The 19,792-nt window shown below is 37.9% G+C and overlaps 2 protein-coding genes across 2 annotated transcripts; both read right to left on the bottom strand.

Moving 5' to 3' along the window:
- Positions 1-6,479: 6,479 nt before the first annotated feature.
- LOC130428687 (uncharacterized) lies at positions 6,480-8,606 on the bottom strand. Its single transcript, XM_056756875.1, has 6 exons — positions 8,141-8,606; positions 7,939-8,058; positions 7,733-7,852; positions 7,580-7,642; positions 7,202-7,501; positions 6,480-7,117 (listed from the first exon to the last, which is right to left on the bottom strand). Exons 1-6 carry the CDS (start codon positions 8,604-8,606, stop codon positions 6,480-6,482), a joined length of 1,707 nt encoding a protein of 568 aa, XP_056612853.1.
- Positions 8,607-15,359: 6,753 nt separating this feature from the next.
- Positions 15,360-17,640, bottom strand: LOC130428686 (uncharacterized). Its single transcript, XM_056756874.1, has 6 exons — positions 17,168-17,640; positions 16,966-17,085; positions 16,760-16,879; positions 16,607-16,669; positions 16,229-16,528; positions 15,360-16,144 (listed from the first exon to the last, which is right to left on the bottom strand). Exons 1-6 carry the CDS (start codon positions 17,622-17,624, stop codon positions 15,507-15,509), a joined length of 1,698 nt encoding a protein of 565 aa, XP_056612852.1. The 5' UTR covers positions 17,625-17,640; the 3' UTR covers positions 15,360-15,506.
- Between the last annotated feature and the right edge of the window lie 2,152 nt (positions 17,641-19,792).

The raw sequence follows: 19,792 nt of genomic DNA, 5'->3' as shown, positions 1-19,792 counted from the left end.
ACGTCTCGTTCCCTCCATCAGGGAACTGAGGTTATACGTAACCAAGACGTTTTTCTTTTTTAATATGTCTGCAAAAATGTCAACAATTCTGTGTTTTTCTGTCAATATGGGGTGCTGTTGTGTACATTAATGAGCAAATGGCTGCAATATAACAAAGAGTGAGAAATTTAAAGGGGGTCTGAATACCTTCCGTACCCACTGTATCTACAGTGTTGATCAAAACTTTTGACTTTGTATCCTCACCAGGTGAAAAGTCAAAAACATTTTTACAAATGTTCTTCTTTTGCAAACCTTTTGTATGGTTTCAACATTTGCATTTAGTCAGTACAAAGTTGTCAGGCATTTACACTTTTACACTTGTTTGTCACTGTTTTGTGAATATTTACAAATGACAAATTTGATGTGATGTGTCAGTGACGTTTGTTAGCTTCATTACATGTTTTACCAAATCTAACAAATTTATCCGATGGTCTGAATTTCAACTGCTAGCCAGTAAATGTAGTACAGCTTTTTCATATTCTGAAATAATCTACAGAAAGTGATAAAACAGACATGGTAAGGCTACTGATTTGTATACATTTTATTATGTAAAGTTTCTCATTTTAACTTTTTCATAATGTTTTCATTAGTTTTTCAGCGTTGTTTTCTTGCTTTACCACTTCTTAGTTATAATTAGTTGCATGTATACATTTTGGGATTTTTACTTTGGGTCAAAGGGTCAAGCAAAGCCACTTGCTGTTGCAAAACATTAAAAAGTTTATTCCAACAACTAATAATTACTTGTAAAGTTCACACATTTATTGTGCTTGGACACTGGATGCTTGAGCGGCACATTTATACGCAATTTATTCAAATCTTTAATGACAACCTTACTCAGCAATTCGGCAGGAGAGTCAATGATAGAGTCTGGGAATGCAATGGGCAAAATAGGGCTTGAGCAATCGGCCACAAAAATAAAGGGACAGCAAAGAGGCTCGTGTCCAGTGGGGAATCTGCAACAGTGGGCGTGGTTCAGAGTGCCGCCCACTCGCAGTGGGAAACAGAAGGTAGGGCCAGATGATTCTCTGCGGAAAATATCCGGTGAAAGAAACAGAAGATCAAACCTTACAGGTCAGTTAAATAAACCAGTTTGAGAAAGGGTTACCGTAGAATCCACAAAACCCAAAGGAGAATCATATTTCAAGGAGAATCCTCTACCAACAGGGCAGAGGTACTTGGATGAAATCTATTTTGACCAACAGGAGAATTGTTTTCTAATGATAATCCACTAGACAAACAGGGTTAGGGTACTTGGACGAAATCCACTTTGACTGACAGGAGAAGCACACAGGGACCAGTCTCCAAGACTAGGAAGCAGTTCCTTTTGAGTCTGGGAACGTACGAAAAAAAAATGATTAGAACGATACCCAAGACTAGACTAAGCGACCGGTAAATCGGCATAAATAACACTGAAAATTTGACATGGGATGGAGTCACAAGTAGATTTAAAAAGGAGAAGAATCACAGGAGAGAAACCAGGAGGGGAGAGAGAAAACCCGAGTCAGCTCAGCTGAAAAGAGTGAAACAATAATGAGGTAATTAATGCAGACACGCGAGGGCGGGGCTGTCACAAAGACACGTTCAAGCTGAACTATCTGTTCGACATGAAAAAAACAACAACAAGTGCTCAGACCCGAGACCCCACAAAATTGTAGCCAGGTTTTCACAAATTAAATGCACTAAAATTCTCCATGGATGGCGCCGTCTTCGATTTAGCAAAGACATTTGCTGTATCGCAGTTTGACTAAACTCTATAACACAATCTTACTCTTTAAAAATACTCCAAATTCTTTGGGTAGCGGTGATAATTTAGATGAATGTACAATAATTGTTTTATACAATTCCTAAAATTTGTTCTTTGCCATGTACGCCACCATTTTGTGAGCATGTTGGAATCATGTTGGAGCCGAGACAAAGAGAAAAGAGTGTGCTCACTGAAGTTTCTGTGATCTTCGGGAAGTTCATACCGCTGAAATATTTTATTTTTGTTTTTCATTGTTTTGTTTACGTTGCATATCTTTATTGTTCATGCTCCTCTCATCTAAAATCTTAGCTAACAGAGCTAAATTGTTGATGTTGATTTGAGGTCACTTATGCTGAGGTGTGGGGCCGTCTTAGCTGTCTTGTTTGATTTGGGAGATGGGTGGGTTGCACACTCACTTACACTAGTTCCCTGCACACAAAAAAACATTGGGTGGGAGCACCAAGCTCCTGTTGCTCACTCAGTATTCCTTAGATAAGCTTCTGATATAACCCCTAGAAGGCAGTAGCACGGCTGCCACATATTGGCGTCAAGAACAGGATACACCAGTAAGTAAATCAAATCAGTCAAGGTTCCAGGCGTTTCAGTCAAAAATTATGGCCAATCTGGAGGAATTGAAGAAACAGTTTGAAGACATGCAAAGACGGTTTGGTGAGCAGGCTGAAATGTTGGAACTGGCCAAAGCAGATCAAAAGGAAGCGTTGTCTCTTGATAGAACTGTTATTGAGAACAGGATTGAATTTGTGAAGCAGCATTTGAAAGAAGGAGCAAAGATGACAGTTAAGTTTATGCTCAACGGCAAAGAGAAATCCATGGATGAGATCTTTGAGGCTTAAGACAAGACTTATGGTGACAAACTTCCCATTGGAAGCAGACTGAAAGAGTTTTACGACTGTAAATAGATGCAAGATGAGACCATTCACTCCTACGCTTATGATCTGCTCGAAAACTTAAACACTGTCTGCCAGGAAATATGTTTGAATTTGTCTTTAATTACAAATAAACCGCTGCTTCATAAATGTTTGGGCACACCTAATTGATATGTGTCATGATTTTTTTTTACACACTTTGGAAGTGACTGTCCAACTTTACAATTTTAATGTAAGTAGTTGCAAACGTTCAGTCAACTGTGTCTGAACATTTGAATGTTAGTGAAAATTAAAGACTTAATTTACCTAAAAACGGAAGTATTCTACTAAAGCCTCTGTAAATCCAGTCAAATAGAAATGACATTGCAAATGTGTCACCTGATAAAACAAAAATCAGATATCAATGTACCAAAAAGTTACCACGTGATCATCACACAACAAATCAAAAAGTAAAAAAATAATTCAGTTTTCATGCTTAAAATGTTATGAATAGTTTAATGTCATTGGTGTTATTGTCACTGGTAATACACTAACAGTGACAAATTCCCATGAAAGTCACCTCAAAACTGGCATGGTGATGCACACTTAAATCTCTACATATACCGATTAACATGTTTTATCCTAGCCTTTCCAATATATTCCTCCATACTGACACAAACTAAAGCAACACAAATGACGCTTTTACAGAACCCCAGCAAAAATCGACATTTTTAATAAAAGTTCTAACTTATTTTAAGGAAAGCGACACTCACAGTGTGTTTGTCTGAACAGATCGTTGACCTTTGACCTTGTAAGTACTTTTTTACTATTAATGCCAATAAACCAATATAACACACAGAAACTATTGAAAAAAATATTGATAGTTAGACTTCAAAAAAATCATAATCATACAATGAGGAAGAGAAACAAATATTGATAGTTATACTTCACAAAAAGCATAATCATACAATGAGGAAGAGAAAAAAATAACATAAACCAGAGGGAGGAATTATATGAGATTAAACCTTGAGAGCAATTTTTGAATTTTTAATTATTTTTTTGTTTTTTATGCCCACACTAGACTACATTTAGGCATAAAAAACAACCCAAAAAATTGACAATAGTTGCATACTATTGTATACCGAAATATGCATATGTGAATACAACATTTAAGTAAGTATAGTAAAAAGATAAAAAATATATTGAATACTATAGAAAAGTATTAAATAATATGAAAAGTATTAAAATATATTCTGATATTGTTTTTTTGTGAAAGATACTGTGCAAAACTCATTACAAAAAGGCTTGTAATGAGGAATATCTATACCCAAATCTTTCTCTCAGGACTTCTTTAAGTGTTCTGTTGGAGGGTCTCTGGAAGATTCAAACATTCAACACATCTAGAAACAATACCTTTTGTTTCGAGTTCGAGAGTCATGATGTTATATAGATGCTCATGGGGTTTGTAAGTTTCAAAACTAGAAATATTTACTTTTACATAATTCCTTATTTGTAGATCTCTGAAATGTGATTTTTGTCTAAGCTGATTAAAAGTGACAAAGATGTTGTCAATGTATAAATCTCCTATGGTTATAATCCCTTTGTCCTTCCAGGATGGAAAAGTCTTATCTGTATGCGAGGGAGGGAATGCGTGGTTACAAGCTGTAGGGGTAAGAAAGCATATTTGAGGTAGTTTAAAGATCCTTCTTATCTGGTACCAAATCTTTAGAGAGTTTACAATAAGGGGATTGTATTTCTTAAAATTTCGAATAGGTTTGCTTTCAACAAAGAGTAGAGCTGGTAGTGAAAAACCCTGAATATCTCTTTCAATAGCGAGCCACGCACGAATATTAGTGGTCGACTCCCCAGGCCCTGCATTGCGCCATTACATTAAGGCCCGTACGTTGGCTGCCCAATAATAATGCTGAAAGTAAAGGAGGCCTAGGCCTCCTATCACTTTTGCCTACCAAAAATGAGCTTTAGATATGCGATGGACTTTATATCCCCAAATAAGTGGCATAATCACAGAATAAAGTCTCTTAAAGATATATAGATATATATATATTATATTTTGAACCAAATAAAGAGATCTTGGTAGGGTGACCATTTTAATTGCATTTACACAGCCAATCATTGTTAACGGGAGTACCCGCCAGGCCTCCACATCATGCCTCAGTCTGTCTACCATAACTTTGTAATTTGTTTCATGTAATTTCTTGTATTTTCTGGGCACAGTGACACCAAGATATTTTAATTCACTCAAAGTTTTAAAAGGAAGATTATCGATACAACCTCTGCCCAAAGTATCATATAATGGCATAAATTCACTTTTCTTCCAGTTAACACTGTATCCCGAAAGGGTACCAAACTCCTTGATAAGATCAAATAAAAAAGACAGAGATCTCTCCGGTTCCGATAGGAAGAGAAGGACATCATCCGAATACAAGGAAATCCGATGTTCCATGCCCCCCATCTTGACAGGGGATATCTGCGGATGACCCCTTATACTCACTGCCAAAGGTTCCATCGCTATGGCGCCAAAGTAAAGGGCTCAATGGACAACCCTGGTGGGTTCCCCGATGAAGAAGAAACAAGGGCGATTTATTGCTGTTGGTGAGAACCGAGGCAGAGGGGCAAAGGTACAGCATCTCTACCCACGAGGAGAAGTTTTGTCCCAGACCAAATTTTCTATGGTCCTCAATATGTAGGGCCACGCAACACTATCAACTGCTTTGTAAGCATCTAGGGCTAAAACGGCTATTTTATCTTGCTTTCCATGCCCACTTTCCAGCTCTGCAGGAATCATATTTGAATTTAAAGACACTTTTACACCCAAATAATTAATTGCATCTTTAATCAGAATTTATGCGCCATACAAAAGAGTTAAATGTAGGAGGGGGACATTTGTTTTTTCAAGTAGCCTACAAATGAAATTCAAATTAATTTAGAAAAAAAGTTAAAAACTATAAAGACTTAATTAGCAATCATTATTATAAAAAGGCGCTGAGTTGCGTATTGCCGACTAAATCGGGTGGATTTTTTTCATTTGGAAGCTTTCACATGCCTGTAAAGTGTAGGGACAGGCTTTTGAGCATATTTTGAAAATGACCCAGCCCGTAGAATCTCTTCAATGTTTGGTATCAGACACGCATGCCACTCTGAGACAACTTCCGCTCAGGATCACCTGTTCGTCCACGGAGCATTTGATGGCTGGAGACATCAGCCGGCACTGCGCAATCGAACACACCTGCCTGAAGCTAGTTGAGATGTATTTAATGTAATCGTTAGGTAAAATTTAGAAGAAGCGGTTCATCCTCACGAGGCGATGGTTCTTGCGTTTATTCTATTTGAGAGTTTGATAGACGTTAATGGTCGTTGTGTGGAAAAGCTGTGAAGAATCTAACACGACATAAGGGTGAGTGAATGACAGAAATCTATATAATAATAATATTATTTTCTATAAAACAATGACAAATGTACAACTTCAAAAATGTGTATTTAAACAAAGACAAGTTTATTCATTGCACACATGTTAAGTAAAACTGAGTTTTCTTGGCACACACTAAGGGAAAATTGCACATACGTATATTATTGCACATATAAATGTTTTTTTGCACATATACTTCATTTATTTTTCACATATACTTCATTTTATTTGCACATATACCTAAATTTTAACACATATACTTATTTATATCACACATAAACTTAATTATTTTGCACATAAAACTAAATGTTTTTTTTGCACACATGAAGAGAAAAGCAATGTATAGGAGGTTTGGGGTAAATGAGGAGCATATGAGGAGTCACTACTGTTACAGTAGTGTGAGTTATAGAAGGAGATTCGGGATATAGTGAGAGTTGTTCTTATTAACACACAAATGCTTCAATGCTGGACTGTTGAGGTATCTCTCCCTCAGTAACTGTGTTTCTCTTATTTCCCTTTCTTTTCTCATTTTCTCCTCCTGTCGTTCTTTGGTCTTTTTCTCAAGCCAGTGATGAAGAACAAATACTCCTTTTGTTTTGCTGGGAGCTTTGGTTTTCTCTGGACCTTTCAGGTGATCTTGGGTATCTCCAGCGGGACCATAAGGACCTGTCATGATGTTGTTTTCATGAGTGTCTTTCTCCTTCAGAAGGGTTTGTTGTTTGTCAGTGTTGCTCTCTGGATGGGATTTTTTCACAGGTGTCTCCTGCTGCTCTGGAGCTTCTGGCTGGACTTCATCCATTTCACTTTCACTCTCCAGCATCTCCGTGTTCTCCATCCAACAAAACATCGGTTGATCTTTTATCACAGCCTTGGGTCTTCTGTGTCTGGTGTCCTTCAGCTCAAATGGAGAGATGAACTTCACCTCAGGCTCATCAGACTCGGTGTTATCATTCATGTCCATGAGGATGAGATCAGACTGTGATGAAGGTGCTGACAGTGATATCGCCTCGGTATATTCATATGGGATGTAAGGAGATGATCCTGAAGAATGAAAACGTTGAGAGAGTCACAATGTTTTATCTCGACACAATGTACTCTTGTCACATCTGATACACTTTCTCTTACCTGCATGGTCCGTGTCTTTAGCATTGTTCACTTTCTTCGCTGATCTTTCACTCTCCAGCATCTCTTTGTTCTCCTCCATCCAACTAAACATCGTTTGTTTTTTCCTCATGGGCTTAGGTCTTCTCTGTCTGGTGTCCTTCAGCACAAATGGAGAGATGATTTGCACCTCATCTTCATCTTCAATGTCCATGAAGACAAGGTGTGTAAAGAGATCAGACTGTGTGGTGACCAGCTGTTCAGGCACTGATGAATGATGGGATTTTACCCTCTCAGCTGTTGGAGCTGGTGTTGGTGGACCAGCTGATATTGGCAAAGGAGATGAAGTGAGTGTTGATGTTTTTAGTTTCATCTTGTCATACATCACCTACTTTCTCTTACCTTCATATTTTGCAACCTCCGTCTGTTCAGGATTCGGGTCGGGTGAGGCAGATCGACGAAACCCTGATGAATGAAGAGATGGAGAGAGTCTCAAGGTTTTACCTCAACATGCAAAGTGTTTCAACTGTGAAAACTTTAAAAACTTTCTGTTACCTTCAGGATCCATGTTTTCAGCTTCCTTCATCACTTTCCTCCTTGAACGTCTCATCTTTGATCTCTCAGGTGATGAAGTTGATGGTTTAGGATAAACACGTCTCACCAGCGGTTCAGGCACTGATGAATGATGGGATTTAGAGAGTCACAATGTTTTTACCTCAGCACAATGCACTCTTGTCACATCTTTATAAACTTTCTCTTACCTTCATGATCCGTTTTCTTTTCACCCTTCTTCAGTTTATTTGCTAAACGTCTCACCTCTGATCTCTCAGGTGATGCAGTCGCGGGTTGAGGATCAACACGTATCGCCAGCGGTTTAGGCACTGATGAATGAAGAGAAAGAGAGTTTCAAAGTTTTACCTCAAAAAATTTAATATTGTCATGTCTTTATAAATGTTTTCTTACCTTCATGATACATGTTTTCAGCTTCCTTCCTCTGGTTCCTCCTTGAACGTCTCACCTTTGATCTCTCAGGTGTTGCAGTAGAGGGTTGAGGATCAACACGTATAACCAGCCGTTCCAGCCTTGATGGATGACAGGATTTTATCCTCTCAGCTGGTGGGCATGGAGCGACTTGGATCGGTGGAGGAGATAGTGAAAGTGTCAAGGAATCGATGCTCAATGGAGAAGCATCTCTGGATTCTTTCCTAGACTTTCTGTGAACTGCAGGACTTGTTTTGTTGTCAGTCTGCATCTTCTTCATCTCTCTCTTTTGTTCCGATACGTTCACGTGTTGCTCTGAATGTTTGGCTCTTTTCTTGGCTTTCTTTGACCTCACAGGTACTGAAGCAGAGTTTTTCACCAGCGGTTTCAGTGTTGACTCTCTCCTTATACCTTCAGCATCATCTGTCTTTCTCTCTCTCTTCCTCATCTCTCTCCTACCTTCCCTGGCTTTCTTTCTCTCTCAAATACTTTCAGTCTTTGTTTCAGATGTGCTGTCCTCCAGATTCTCTGAGATCACTCCCTCTTGCTCTCTTATGGAGTATCTTTTCTTGATCTTCCTCATTTTCTTGTCATGTCTGGAACTTGTCGGTGTGGAGTCATCTTGACGCTGTGCTCCTCTCTGTTCTTGCTCCTGTACAGTGTTGGTTATAATGAGTTACTAAGTAATTAGTTACTGTAATTTAATAACATTCCGCTTGAAAAAGTATGTAAGGGATTACTCTTTTTTTTCTGTAGTTTAATTACAGTTTCTTCTGATGTAATTGAACTAAATACTGTGTAATATATTCAATAGTGAAAATGACATCAACACTAAGTCTAAATTTAAAATGTATGCTTTAATGTATCCTTCTCGCATTTGGTATACTTTGGTCAGTTAGTAAAAATAATTCATGAAGTTATTTATTTGAAATAATTAAGAAAGCCGTTTCATGTCTATCCTTGAATCAATGCTAATCAAGATTGATGTAGGACGTAGAAAGTAATTAGGAATGGATGGAGTAATTTGTACAGTAATGTAATAACACTATTTAATATGTATTAGCTTATAGTTATTATCACCTTTTCAGAGTAACTTACCCAACATTGCTCCAGTGTTTGGTTGCATTCCGGATCTGACGTCTCGTGGCCCAAGCATCCACAGTTAACTTGTCCCATGATGTGAAACTAAAATACTTAAATACTAAACTAAAAAAAGTATTTATGGTACTTTTTTGCAAAGCGCAAATGTAAAAGTAATCGCAAACACAAACTAGTAAGTCCGGCACTTGCTCGCGCTGTCAACAAATTTGCGTTGATCTCTGACGTCATCGACAATATTAGTAACCAATGGAAACAAAAGCAAACCTTAAATATAAACATAAACCATTGAAATAAAGACTTAAACTACAATAATCATTTAAATTGGGATGTTTCGTCAATTTGTTACAGCTGAGAGCATTGGGCAAATGTTTAACAAGCAGAGAACACGAATCAGTGACTGTAATAAAGTTTATGGTGTAAAAGACGCCATCTAGCGACTCTTTGAACTAAGTGCATTATTTAAACGAATCTGTGTGATTAAATAAGCCGTTCGCGTTAAACATCCACGTATCGCGAGATCACGCTGCTCCCGTTTGACGTGCGATCTGCGCAGAGCAGCTGAGGTGATTTGATTTACATCTTGATGTTTTCATTGTCGTTGGTAAAATTTCGGTGTGAGATTTATCAATAAAGTCGTAGACTCTACAAAAGAGATACGAACAAAACTCAGATGTGAGCTCAGTCTCAGTATTATATACACTAAACTTACAGCTCCATTCTAAAATGTACATGTAGATGTTTTGAGAGATTTATTTTAACTCATGGGTGTGTTATTGAATATTCTCTTATGTTAGTCACAGATGTGAGGGAGTATATGTTGGTTTGCCTAAAGCAGCTCTAGTGTGTATTTTCTTTCTGTATTTGCTGTGTAATTATTTAAATTAATGTGAATTTTTTTCTGGAAAATGTTTATAATAGATCGTGCTTGTTTTCTGCTTGTTTTTATTGCAGGTGTGTTTTGCACGAGCTGTGAACACCAGATGTCGCTCATCACATCTACAGTTCCTGTGCCCAGTTGCATTAAGCACCTTAAGTTTTTCTTAAGTGATTTCCCTTTACCAAAGACAAGAATAACTTTAGTAAAACTTAAGGTATATTTAAAGGCACACCTAAGGGAAAATTACACTTAAGGTGCTTTATGCAAACGGGCCCTGGACTTCACAGGTTGAGTGCGTGTCACATGTGCAGATATATTCTTGTTATCAGTGGCGTACTGTGTGAAATACTTAATTTCCATAAAAATGTACACACAGATTTATAAAACAAAATGACAGACTTGTTTACTATATATTTACATAAATCACAGTGAAATGTAAATGGTTGCTGCTTAAATGTCTAAATGTATTTTTGGAGGCTACTACTCCAGAGACAGCGTGAGAGGTTGAAAGTTTAAAATCCTTCCTCCTTCTTCTCTCTTGAGCAGGTTTTAGAGGCGACGCACCGGTTTGGACCCGGGCAGAATTCTGGACCTTTGACAGCTTGCGCCTTAGCGACCGCCACCTTTGTTCTGCCATAGAAGAGTTCTTGACCGATGCAGTTCCTAGCAGACATACACAGAAGAGAAACAGTAGAAGAATCTGATTGGTGAGTCCAACACAGATGAACTCTCTTACTGAACAAGATTCATTTGTGAGTGTATACTTTAGTGTGAACTGTACCTGGGTCCTGCAGGGAATGCCATCAAAGCATGAGGTGATCTTTCCTTCGGCCTCTGCGGATCAAACCGCATGGGGTCAAACATCTGAAAAGAGAGACTGCAGACATCATTCCCAATGTTCTCATTTGTTTCAGTGTGGATGAGAGCGAGTCTTACCTCTGGATCGCTCCAGATGACAGGATTACGATGAACACCGGAAATACTTATCAAGCACAAATGTCCTACAGATAGAAAAATATGATAGCATCTGTTTTAAATATTGTTTTCATACTTGTTTTACCGCAGTGAAGTCTCTGGATTTGATGTGACATCAGTGAAGCGAGTAGCCTGTGCAATGACAAGGTCTCCTGGAATTATCATGTCTTCATCGGGTCAGAGGCAGAATGGGCGGGTGAACCCTCAAACTCTCCGTAATGCACTTGGTGGCGAATGTAAGCTGACTGAGGTCATCCCAATCAAGATGTGACATAATTACCTCAGGGGTCATGATCGAGGGGGAGGAGATTCCAAAGGCTTTTAAGTAAACTAATATTTTTTTGTTTTGTTACAATTACTGATTAAATAAGCTATTCCTAATTATAAAATCATTTCTGAAAATCATCTTGCGACCCCTACTTTGGGAACCCCTGCATTAACACATCACAATTCCGACTGCACTGTTGCAACACTTCAGTGAGGCGATGTCATCCGTCTCTCTGTCCTGCAGCAGTGATGTGACTTCAGCAGGACAGCGGTCCTGATAGGTTGTAGAACGTCCAGGAGAGGGCGTAGTTGTGATGTTGTTTTTTTAACATTTCTCACCCTGTACATGACCCCCCAGATCAAATGTAGTGAAGGTCATTCTAGCAATGGTTAACTCCTCTGATGCTAAAAAAGCAAAAGAAAACAGTCCTTTTCGTAAGTAGTTGCAAATGTTCAGTCAACTGTGTCTCAACATTTGAATGTTAAGGGTTAAACCACTGAACTGGTAAATCAAAAGGTTGCTGGTTCGATCCCAGCAGCCACCACCAGTGTGTCCTTGAGCAAGACACTTTACTCCATGTTGCTCCAGGGGGATTGTCCCTGTAATAATGGCACCGTAAGTCGCTTTGGATAAAAGCGTCTGCCAAATGACTAAATATAAATATTTGATAGCATGATAACATTGTTGCCAACAATAATGGTCAACTTGAATCTTGTTTCATATTGAATTATTTTAATTTACTATTATTTGCATTAGTTTTCTGTCATTGCTAGTGTATTACCAGTGACAACAACACCAGAGACAAATTCCCATGAAAGTCACCTCAAAACTGGCATGGTGATGCACACTTAAATCTCTACATATACCGATTAACATGTTTTATCCTAGCCTTTCCAATATATTCCTCCATACTGACACAAACTAAAGCAACACAAATGACTTTTTTACAGAACCCCAGCAAAATCGACATTTTTAATAAAAGTTCTAACTTATTTTAAGGAAAATGACTCTCACAGTGTGTTTGTCTGAACAGATCGTTGACCTTTGACCTTGTAAGTACTTTTTTACTATTAATGCCAATAAACCAATATAAAACACAGAAACTATTGAAAAAAATATTGATAGTTAGACTTCAAAAAATCATAATCATACAATGAGGAAGAGAAAAAATATTGATAGTTAGACTTCACAAAAATCATAATCATACAATGAGGAAGAGAAAAAAATAACATAAACCAGAGGGAGGAATTATATGAGATTAAACCTTGAGAGCAATTTTTGAATTTTTAATTATTTTTTGTTCTTTATGTCCACACTAGATTACATTTAGGCATTAAAATCAACCCAAAAAATTGACAATAGTTGATTTTTACTGAAATATGCATTTGTGGATACAACATTTACCAAGTACAGTAAAAAGATAAAAAATATATTGAATACTATAGAAAAGTATCAAATAATATCAAAAGTATTAAAATATATTCTGATATTGTTTTTTTGTGAAAGATACTGTGCAAAACTCATTACAAAAAGGCTTGTAATGAGGAATATCTAAACCCAAATCTTTCTCTCAGGACTTCTTTAAGTGTTCTGTTGGAGGGTCTCTGGAAGATTCAAACATTCAACACATCTAGAAACAATACCTTTTGTTTCGAGTTTGAGAGTCATGATGTTATATAGATGCTCATGGGGTTTGTAAGTTTCAAAACTAGAAATATTTACTTTTACATAATTCCTTATTTGTAGATCTCTGAAAAAATGTGATTTTTGTCTAAGCTGATTAAAAGTGACAAAGATGTTGTCAATGTATAAATCTCCTATGGTTATAATCCCTTTGTCCTTCCAGGATGGAAAAGTCTTATCTGTATGCGAGGGAGGGAATGCGTAGTTACAAGCTCTAGGGGTAAGAAAGCATATTTGAGGTAGTTTAAAGATCCTTCTTATCTGGTACCAAATCTGTAGAGAGTTTACAATAAGGGGATTGTATTTCTTAATTTCGAATAGATTTGTTTTCTACAAAGAGTAGAGCTGGTAGTGAAAAACCCTGAATATCTCTTTCAATAGCGAGCCACGCAGGAATATTAGTGGTCGACTCCCCAGGCCCTGCATTGCGCCATTACATTAAGGCCCGTACGTTGGCTGCCCAATAATACTGCTGAAAGTAAAGGAGGCCTAGGCCTCCTATCACTTTTGCCTACCAAATATGAGCTTTAGATATGCGATGGACTTTATATCCCCAAATAAGTGGCATAATCACAGAATAAAGTCTCTTAAAGATATATAGATATATATATATTATATTTTGAACCAAATAAAGAAATCTTGGTAGGGTGACCATTTTAATTGCATTTACACAGCCAATCATTGTTAACGGGAGTACCCGCCAGGCCTCCACATCATGCCTCAGTCTGTCTACCATAACTTTGTAATTTGTTTCATGTAATTTCTTGTATTTTCTGGGCACAGTGACACCAAGATATTTTAATTCACTCAAAGTTTTAAAAGGAAGATTATCGATAAAACCTCTGTCCAAAGTATCATATAATGGCATAAATTCACTTTTCTTCCAGTTAACGCTGTATCCCGAAAGGGTACCAAACTCCTTGATAAGATCAAATAAAAAAGACAGAGATCTCTCCGGTTCCGATAGGAAGAGAAGGACATCATCCGAATACAAGGAAATCCGATGTTCCATGCCCCCCATCTTGACAGGGGATATCCGCGGATGACCCCTTATACTCACTGCCAAAGGTTCCATCGCTATGGCGAAAAGTAAAGGGCTCAATGGACAACCCTGGCGGGTACCCCGATGAAGAAGAAACAAGGGCGATTTATTGCTGTTGGTGAGAACCGAGGCAGAGGGGCAAAGGTACAGCATCTCTACCCACGAGGAGAAGTTTTGTCCCAGACCAAATTTTCTATGGTCCTCAATATGTAGGGCCACTCAACACTATCAACTGCTTTGTAAGCATCTAGGGCTAAAACGGCTATTTTATCTTGCTTTCCATGCCCACTTTCCAGCTCTGCAGGAATCATATTTGAATTTAAAGACACTTTTACACCCAAATAATTAATTGCATCTTTAATCAGAATTTATGCGCCATACAAAAGAGTTAAATGTAGGATGGGGACATTTGTTTTTTCAAGTAGCCTACAAATGAAATTCAAATTAATTTAGAAAAAAGTTAATACTATAAAGACTTAATTAGCAATCATTATTATAAAAAGGCGCTGAGTTGCGTATTGCCGACTAAATCGGGTGGATTTTTTTCATTTGGAAGCTTTCACATGCCTGTAAAGTGTAGGGACAGGCTTGTGAGCATATTTTGAAAATGACCCAGCCCGTAGAATCTCTTCAATGTTTGGTATCAGACACGCATGCCACTCTGAGACAACTTCCGCTCAGGATCACCTGTTCGTTTACGGAGCATTTGATGGCTGGAGATATCAGCCGGCACTGCGCACTCGAACACACCTGCCTGAAGCTAGTTGAGATGTATTTAATGTAATCGTTAGGTAAAATTTAGAAGAAGCAGTTCATCCTCACGAGGCGATGGTTCTTGCGTTTATTCTATTTGAGAGTTTGATAGACGTTAATGGTCGTTGTGTGGAAAAGCTGTGAAGAATCTAACACGACATGAGGGTGAGTGAATGACAGAAATCTATTTAATAATAATATTATTTTCTATCAAACAATGACAACTGTACAAATTCAAAAATGTGTATTTAAACAAAGACAAGTTTATTCATTGCACACATGTTAAGTAAAACTGTACAGGAGTTTTCTTTGCACACACTAAGGGAAAATTGCACATACGTATTTTATTGCACATATAAATGTTTTTATGCACATATACTTGATTTTATTTGCACATATACTTCATTTTTTGCAAATATACTTATTTTTTCTGCACATATACTTCATTTCTTTTGCACATATACTTCATTTTTTTGCACATATTCTTAATTTCTTTGCACATATACTTATTTATATCACACATGAACTTAATTATTTTGCACATAAAACTAAATGTTTTTTTTGCAAACATGAAGAGAAAAGCTATGTATAAAAGGTTTGGGGTTCATGAGGAGCAGATGAGGAGTCACTACTGTTACAGTAGTGTGAGTTATAGAAGGAGATTCGGGATATAGTGAGAGTTGTTCTTATTAACACACAAATGCTTCAATGCTGGACTGTTGAGGTATCTCTCCCTCAGTAACCGTGTTTCTCTTATTTCCCTTTCTTTTCTCATTTTCTCCTCCTGTCGTTCTTTGGTCTTTTTCTCAAGCCAGTGATGAAGAACAAACAATCCTTTTGTTTTGCTGGGAGCTTTGGTCTTCTCTGGACCTTTCAGGTGATCTTGGGTATCTCCAGCGGGACCATAAGGACCTGTCATGATGGTGTTTTCATGAGCGTCTTTCTCCTTCAGAAGGGTTTGTTGTTTGTTAGTGTTGCTCTCTGGATGGGATTTTTTCACAGGTGTCTCCTGCTGCTCTGGAGCTTCTGGCTGAACTTCATCCATTTCACTTTCACTCTCCAGCATCTCCGTGTTCTCCATCCAACAAAACATTGGTTGATCTTTTATCATGGGCTTGGGTCTTCTGTGTCTGGTGTCCTTCAGCTCAAATGGAGAGATGAACTTCACCTCAGGCTCATCAGACTCGGTGTTATCATTCACGTCCATGAGGATGAGATCACACTGCGATGAAGGTGCTGACAGTGATATCGCCTCGGTATGTTCATATGGGATGTAAGGAGATGATCCTGAAGAATGAACACGTTGAGAGAGTCACAATGTTTTATCTCGACACAATGTACTCTTGTCACATCTGATACACTTTCTCTTACCTGCATGGTCCGTGTCTTTAGCATTGTTCACTTTCTTCGCTGATCTTTCACTCTCCAGCATCTCTTTGTTCTCCTCCATCCAACTAAACATCGTTTGTTTTTTCCTCATGGGCTTAGGTCTTCTCTGTCTGGTGTCCTTCAGCACAAATGGAGAGATGATTTGCACCTCATCTTCATCTTCAATGTCCATGAAGACAAGGTGTGTAAAGAGATCAGACTGTGTGGTGACCAGCTGTTCAGGCACTGATGAATGATGGGATTTTACCCTCTCAGCTGTTGGAGCTGGTGTTGGTGGACCAGCTGATATTGGCAAAGGAGATGAAGTGAGTGTTGATGTTTTTAGTTTCATCTTGTCATACATCACCTACTTTCTCTTACCTTCATATTTTGTCACCTCCGTCTGTTCAGGATTCGGGTCGGGTGAGGCAGATCGACGAAACCCTGATGAATGAAGAGATGGAGAGAGTCTCAAGGTTTTACCTCAACATGCATAGTGTTTTAACTGTGAAAACTTTAAAAACTTTCTGTTACCTTCAGGATCCATGTTTTTAGCTTCCTTCATCACTTTCCTCCTTGAACGTCTCATCTTTGATCGCTCAGGTGATGAAGTTGATGGTTTAGGATAAACACGTCTCACCAGCGGTTCAGGCACTGATGAATGATGGGATTTAGAGAGTCACAATGTTTTTACCTCAGCACAATGCACTCTTGTCACATCTTTATAAACTTTCTCTTACCTTCATGATCCGTTTTCTTTTCACCCTTCTTCAGTTTATTGACTGAAAGTCTCTCCTCTGATCTCTCAGGTGATGCAGTCGCGGGTTGAGGATCCACACGTATCGCCAGCGGTTTAGGCACTGATGAATGAAGAGAAAGAGAGTTTCAAAGTTTTACCTCGAAAAATGTAATATTGTCATGTCTTTATAAATGTTTTCTTACCTTCATGATACATGTTTTCAGCTTCCTTCCTCCTTGAACGTCTCACCTTTGATCTCTCAGGTGTTGCAGTAGAGGGTTGAGGAACAACACGTATAACCAGTGGTTCCAGCCTTGATGGATGACGGGATTTTATTCTCTCAGCTGGTGGGCATGGAGCGACTTGTATCGGTGGAGGAGATAGTGAAAGTGTCAAGGTATCGATGTTCAATGGAGAAGCATCTCTGGATTCCTTCCTAGACTTTCTGTGAACTGCAGGACTTGTTTTGTTGTCAGTCTGCATCTTCTTCATCTCTCTCTTTTGTTCCGATACGTTCACGTGTTGCTCTGAATGTTTGGCTCTTTTCTTGGCTTTCTTTGACCTCACAGGTACTGAAGCAGAGTTTTTCACCAGCGGTTTCAGTGTTGACTCTCTTCTTATACCTTCAGCATCATCTGTCTTTCTCTCTCTCTTCCTCATCTCTCTCCTACCTTCCCTCTCTTTCTTTCTCTCTCGAATACTTTCAGTCTTTGTTTCAGATGTGCTGTCCTCCAGATTCTCTGAGATCACTCCCTCTTGCTCTCTTATGGAGTATCTTTTCTTGATCTTCCTCATTTTCTTGTCATGTCTGGAACTTGTCGGTGTGGAGTCATCTTGACGCTGTGCTCCTCTCTGTTCTTGCTCCTGTACAGTGTTGGTTATAACTAGTTACTAAGTAATTAGTTACTGTAATTTAATAACATTCCGCTTGAAAAAGTATGTAAGGGATTACTCTTTTTTTCTGTAGTTTAATTACAGTTTCTTCTGATGTAATTGAACTAAATACTGTGTAATATATTCAATAGTGAAAATGACATCAACACTAAGTCTAAATTTAAAATGTATGCTTTAATGTATCCTTCTCGCATTTGGTATACTTTGGTCAGTTAGTAAAAATAATTCATGAAGTTATTTATTTGAAATAATTAAGAAAGCCGTTTCATGTCTATCATGGAATCAATTCTAATCTAGATTGATGTAGGACGTAGAAAGTAATTAGGAATGGATGGAGTAATTTGTACAGTAATGTAATAACACTATTTAATATGTATTTAGTTAATAGTAATTATCACTTTTTCAGAGTAACTTACCCAACATTGCTCCAGTGTTTGGTTGCATTCCGGATCTGACGTCTCGTGGCCCAAGCATCCACAGTTAACTTGTCCCATGATGTGAAACTAAAATACTTAAATACTAAACTAAAAAAAGTATTTATGGTACTTTTTTGCAAAGCGCAAATGTAAAAGTAATCGCGAATACAAACTAGTAAGTCCGGCACTTGCTCGCGCTGTCAACAAATTTGCGTTGATCTCTGACGTCATCGACAATATTAGTAACCAATGGAAACAAAAGCAAACCTTAAATATAAACATAAACCATTGAAATAAAGACTTAAACTACAATAATCATTTAAATTGGGATGTTTCGTCAATTTGTTACAGCTGAGAGCATTGGGCAAATGTTTAACAAGCAGAGAACACGAATCAGTGACTGTAATAAAGTTTATGGTGTAAAAGACGCCATCTAGCGACTCTTTGAACTAAGTGCATTATTTAAACGAATCTGTGTGATTAAATAAGCCGTTCGCGTTAAACATCCACGTATCGCGAGATCACGCTGCTCCCGTTTGACGTGCGATCTGCGCAGAGCAGCTGAGGTGATTTGATTTACATCTTGATGTTTTCATTGTCGTTGGTAAAATTTCGGTGTGAGATTTATCAATAAAGTCGTAGACTCTACAAAAGAGATACGAACAAAACTCAGATGTGAGCTCAGTCTCAGTATTATATACACTAAACTTACAGCTCCATTCTAAAATGTACATGTAGATGTTTTGAGAGATTTATTTTAACTCATGGATGTGTTATTGAATATTCTCTTATGTTAGTCACAGATGTGAGGGAGTATATATTGGTTTGCCTAAAGCAGCTCTAGTGTGTATTTTCTTTCTGTATTTGCTGTGTAATTATTTAAATTAATGTGAAGTTTTTTCTGGAAAATGTTTATAATAGATCGTGCTTGTTTTCTGCTTGTTTTTATAGCAGATGTGTTTTGCACGAGCTGTGAACACCAGATGTCGCTCATCTCATATACAGTTCCTGTGCCCTGTTGCATAAAGCACCTTAAGTTTTTCTTAAGTGATTTCCCTTTACCAAATACAATAGGAGAATAACTTAAGTAAAACTTAAGGTATATTTAAAGGCACACTTAAGGGAAAATTACACTTAAGGTGCTTTATGCTAACGGGCCCTGAAATACAGGCTGCCACACCGAAGCCAGTTCATCTGCAAAGATCTTTAGAAGACCTGCACTAGCCCCATCAGGACTGAATGCTTTCTTCTTGTTTATGGATCGAAACACTTTCCTCACATCCGACGTATTGATAACAATATTCTCAGGTGATAAAACTAAAGAAGCTATATCACCTGTAGTTTCATTGCGGTTTACATTTTCACTTGGTGATTCAAATTTGGTAAAGAAAGTGTTCAATTTATTGGCCCAACATAGTTGATTATTAATTACAACAGATCTAGTTGAATACTCAAAGATTTCCGAGTTTGTCCAGTCAAAACATCTATATTTTCAGGCAGCCATAATCTGATGGTTTT

This window comes from Triplophysa dalaica, chromosome 9 (assembly GCF_015846415.1).
Source record: "Triplophysa dalaica isolate WHDGS20190420 chromosome 9, ASM1584641v1, whole genome shotgun sequence".
Classification (NCBI taxonomy): domain Eukaryota; kingdom Metazoa; phylum Chordata; class Actinopteri; order Cypriniformes; family Nemacheilidae; genus Triplophysa; species Triplophysa dalaica.
This window is presented reverse-complemented; position numbering and strand designations above follow the sequence as displayed.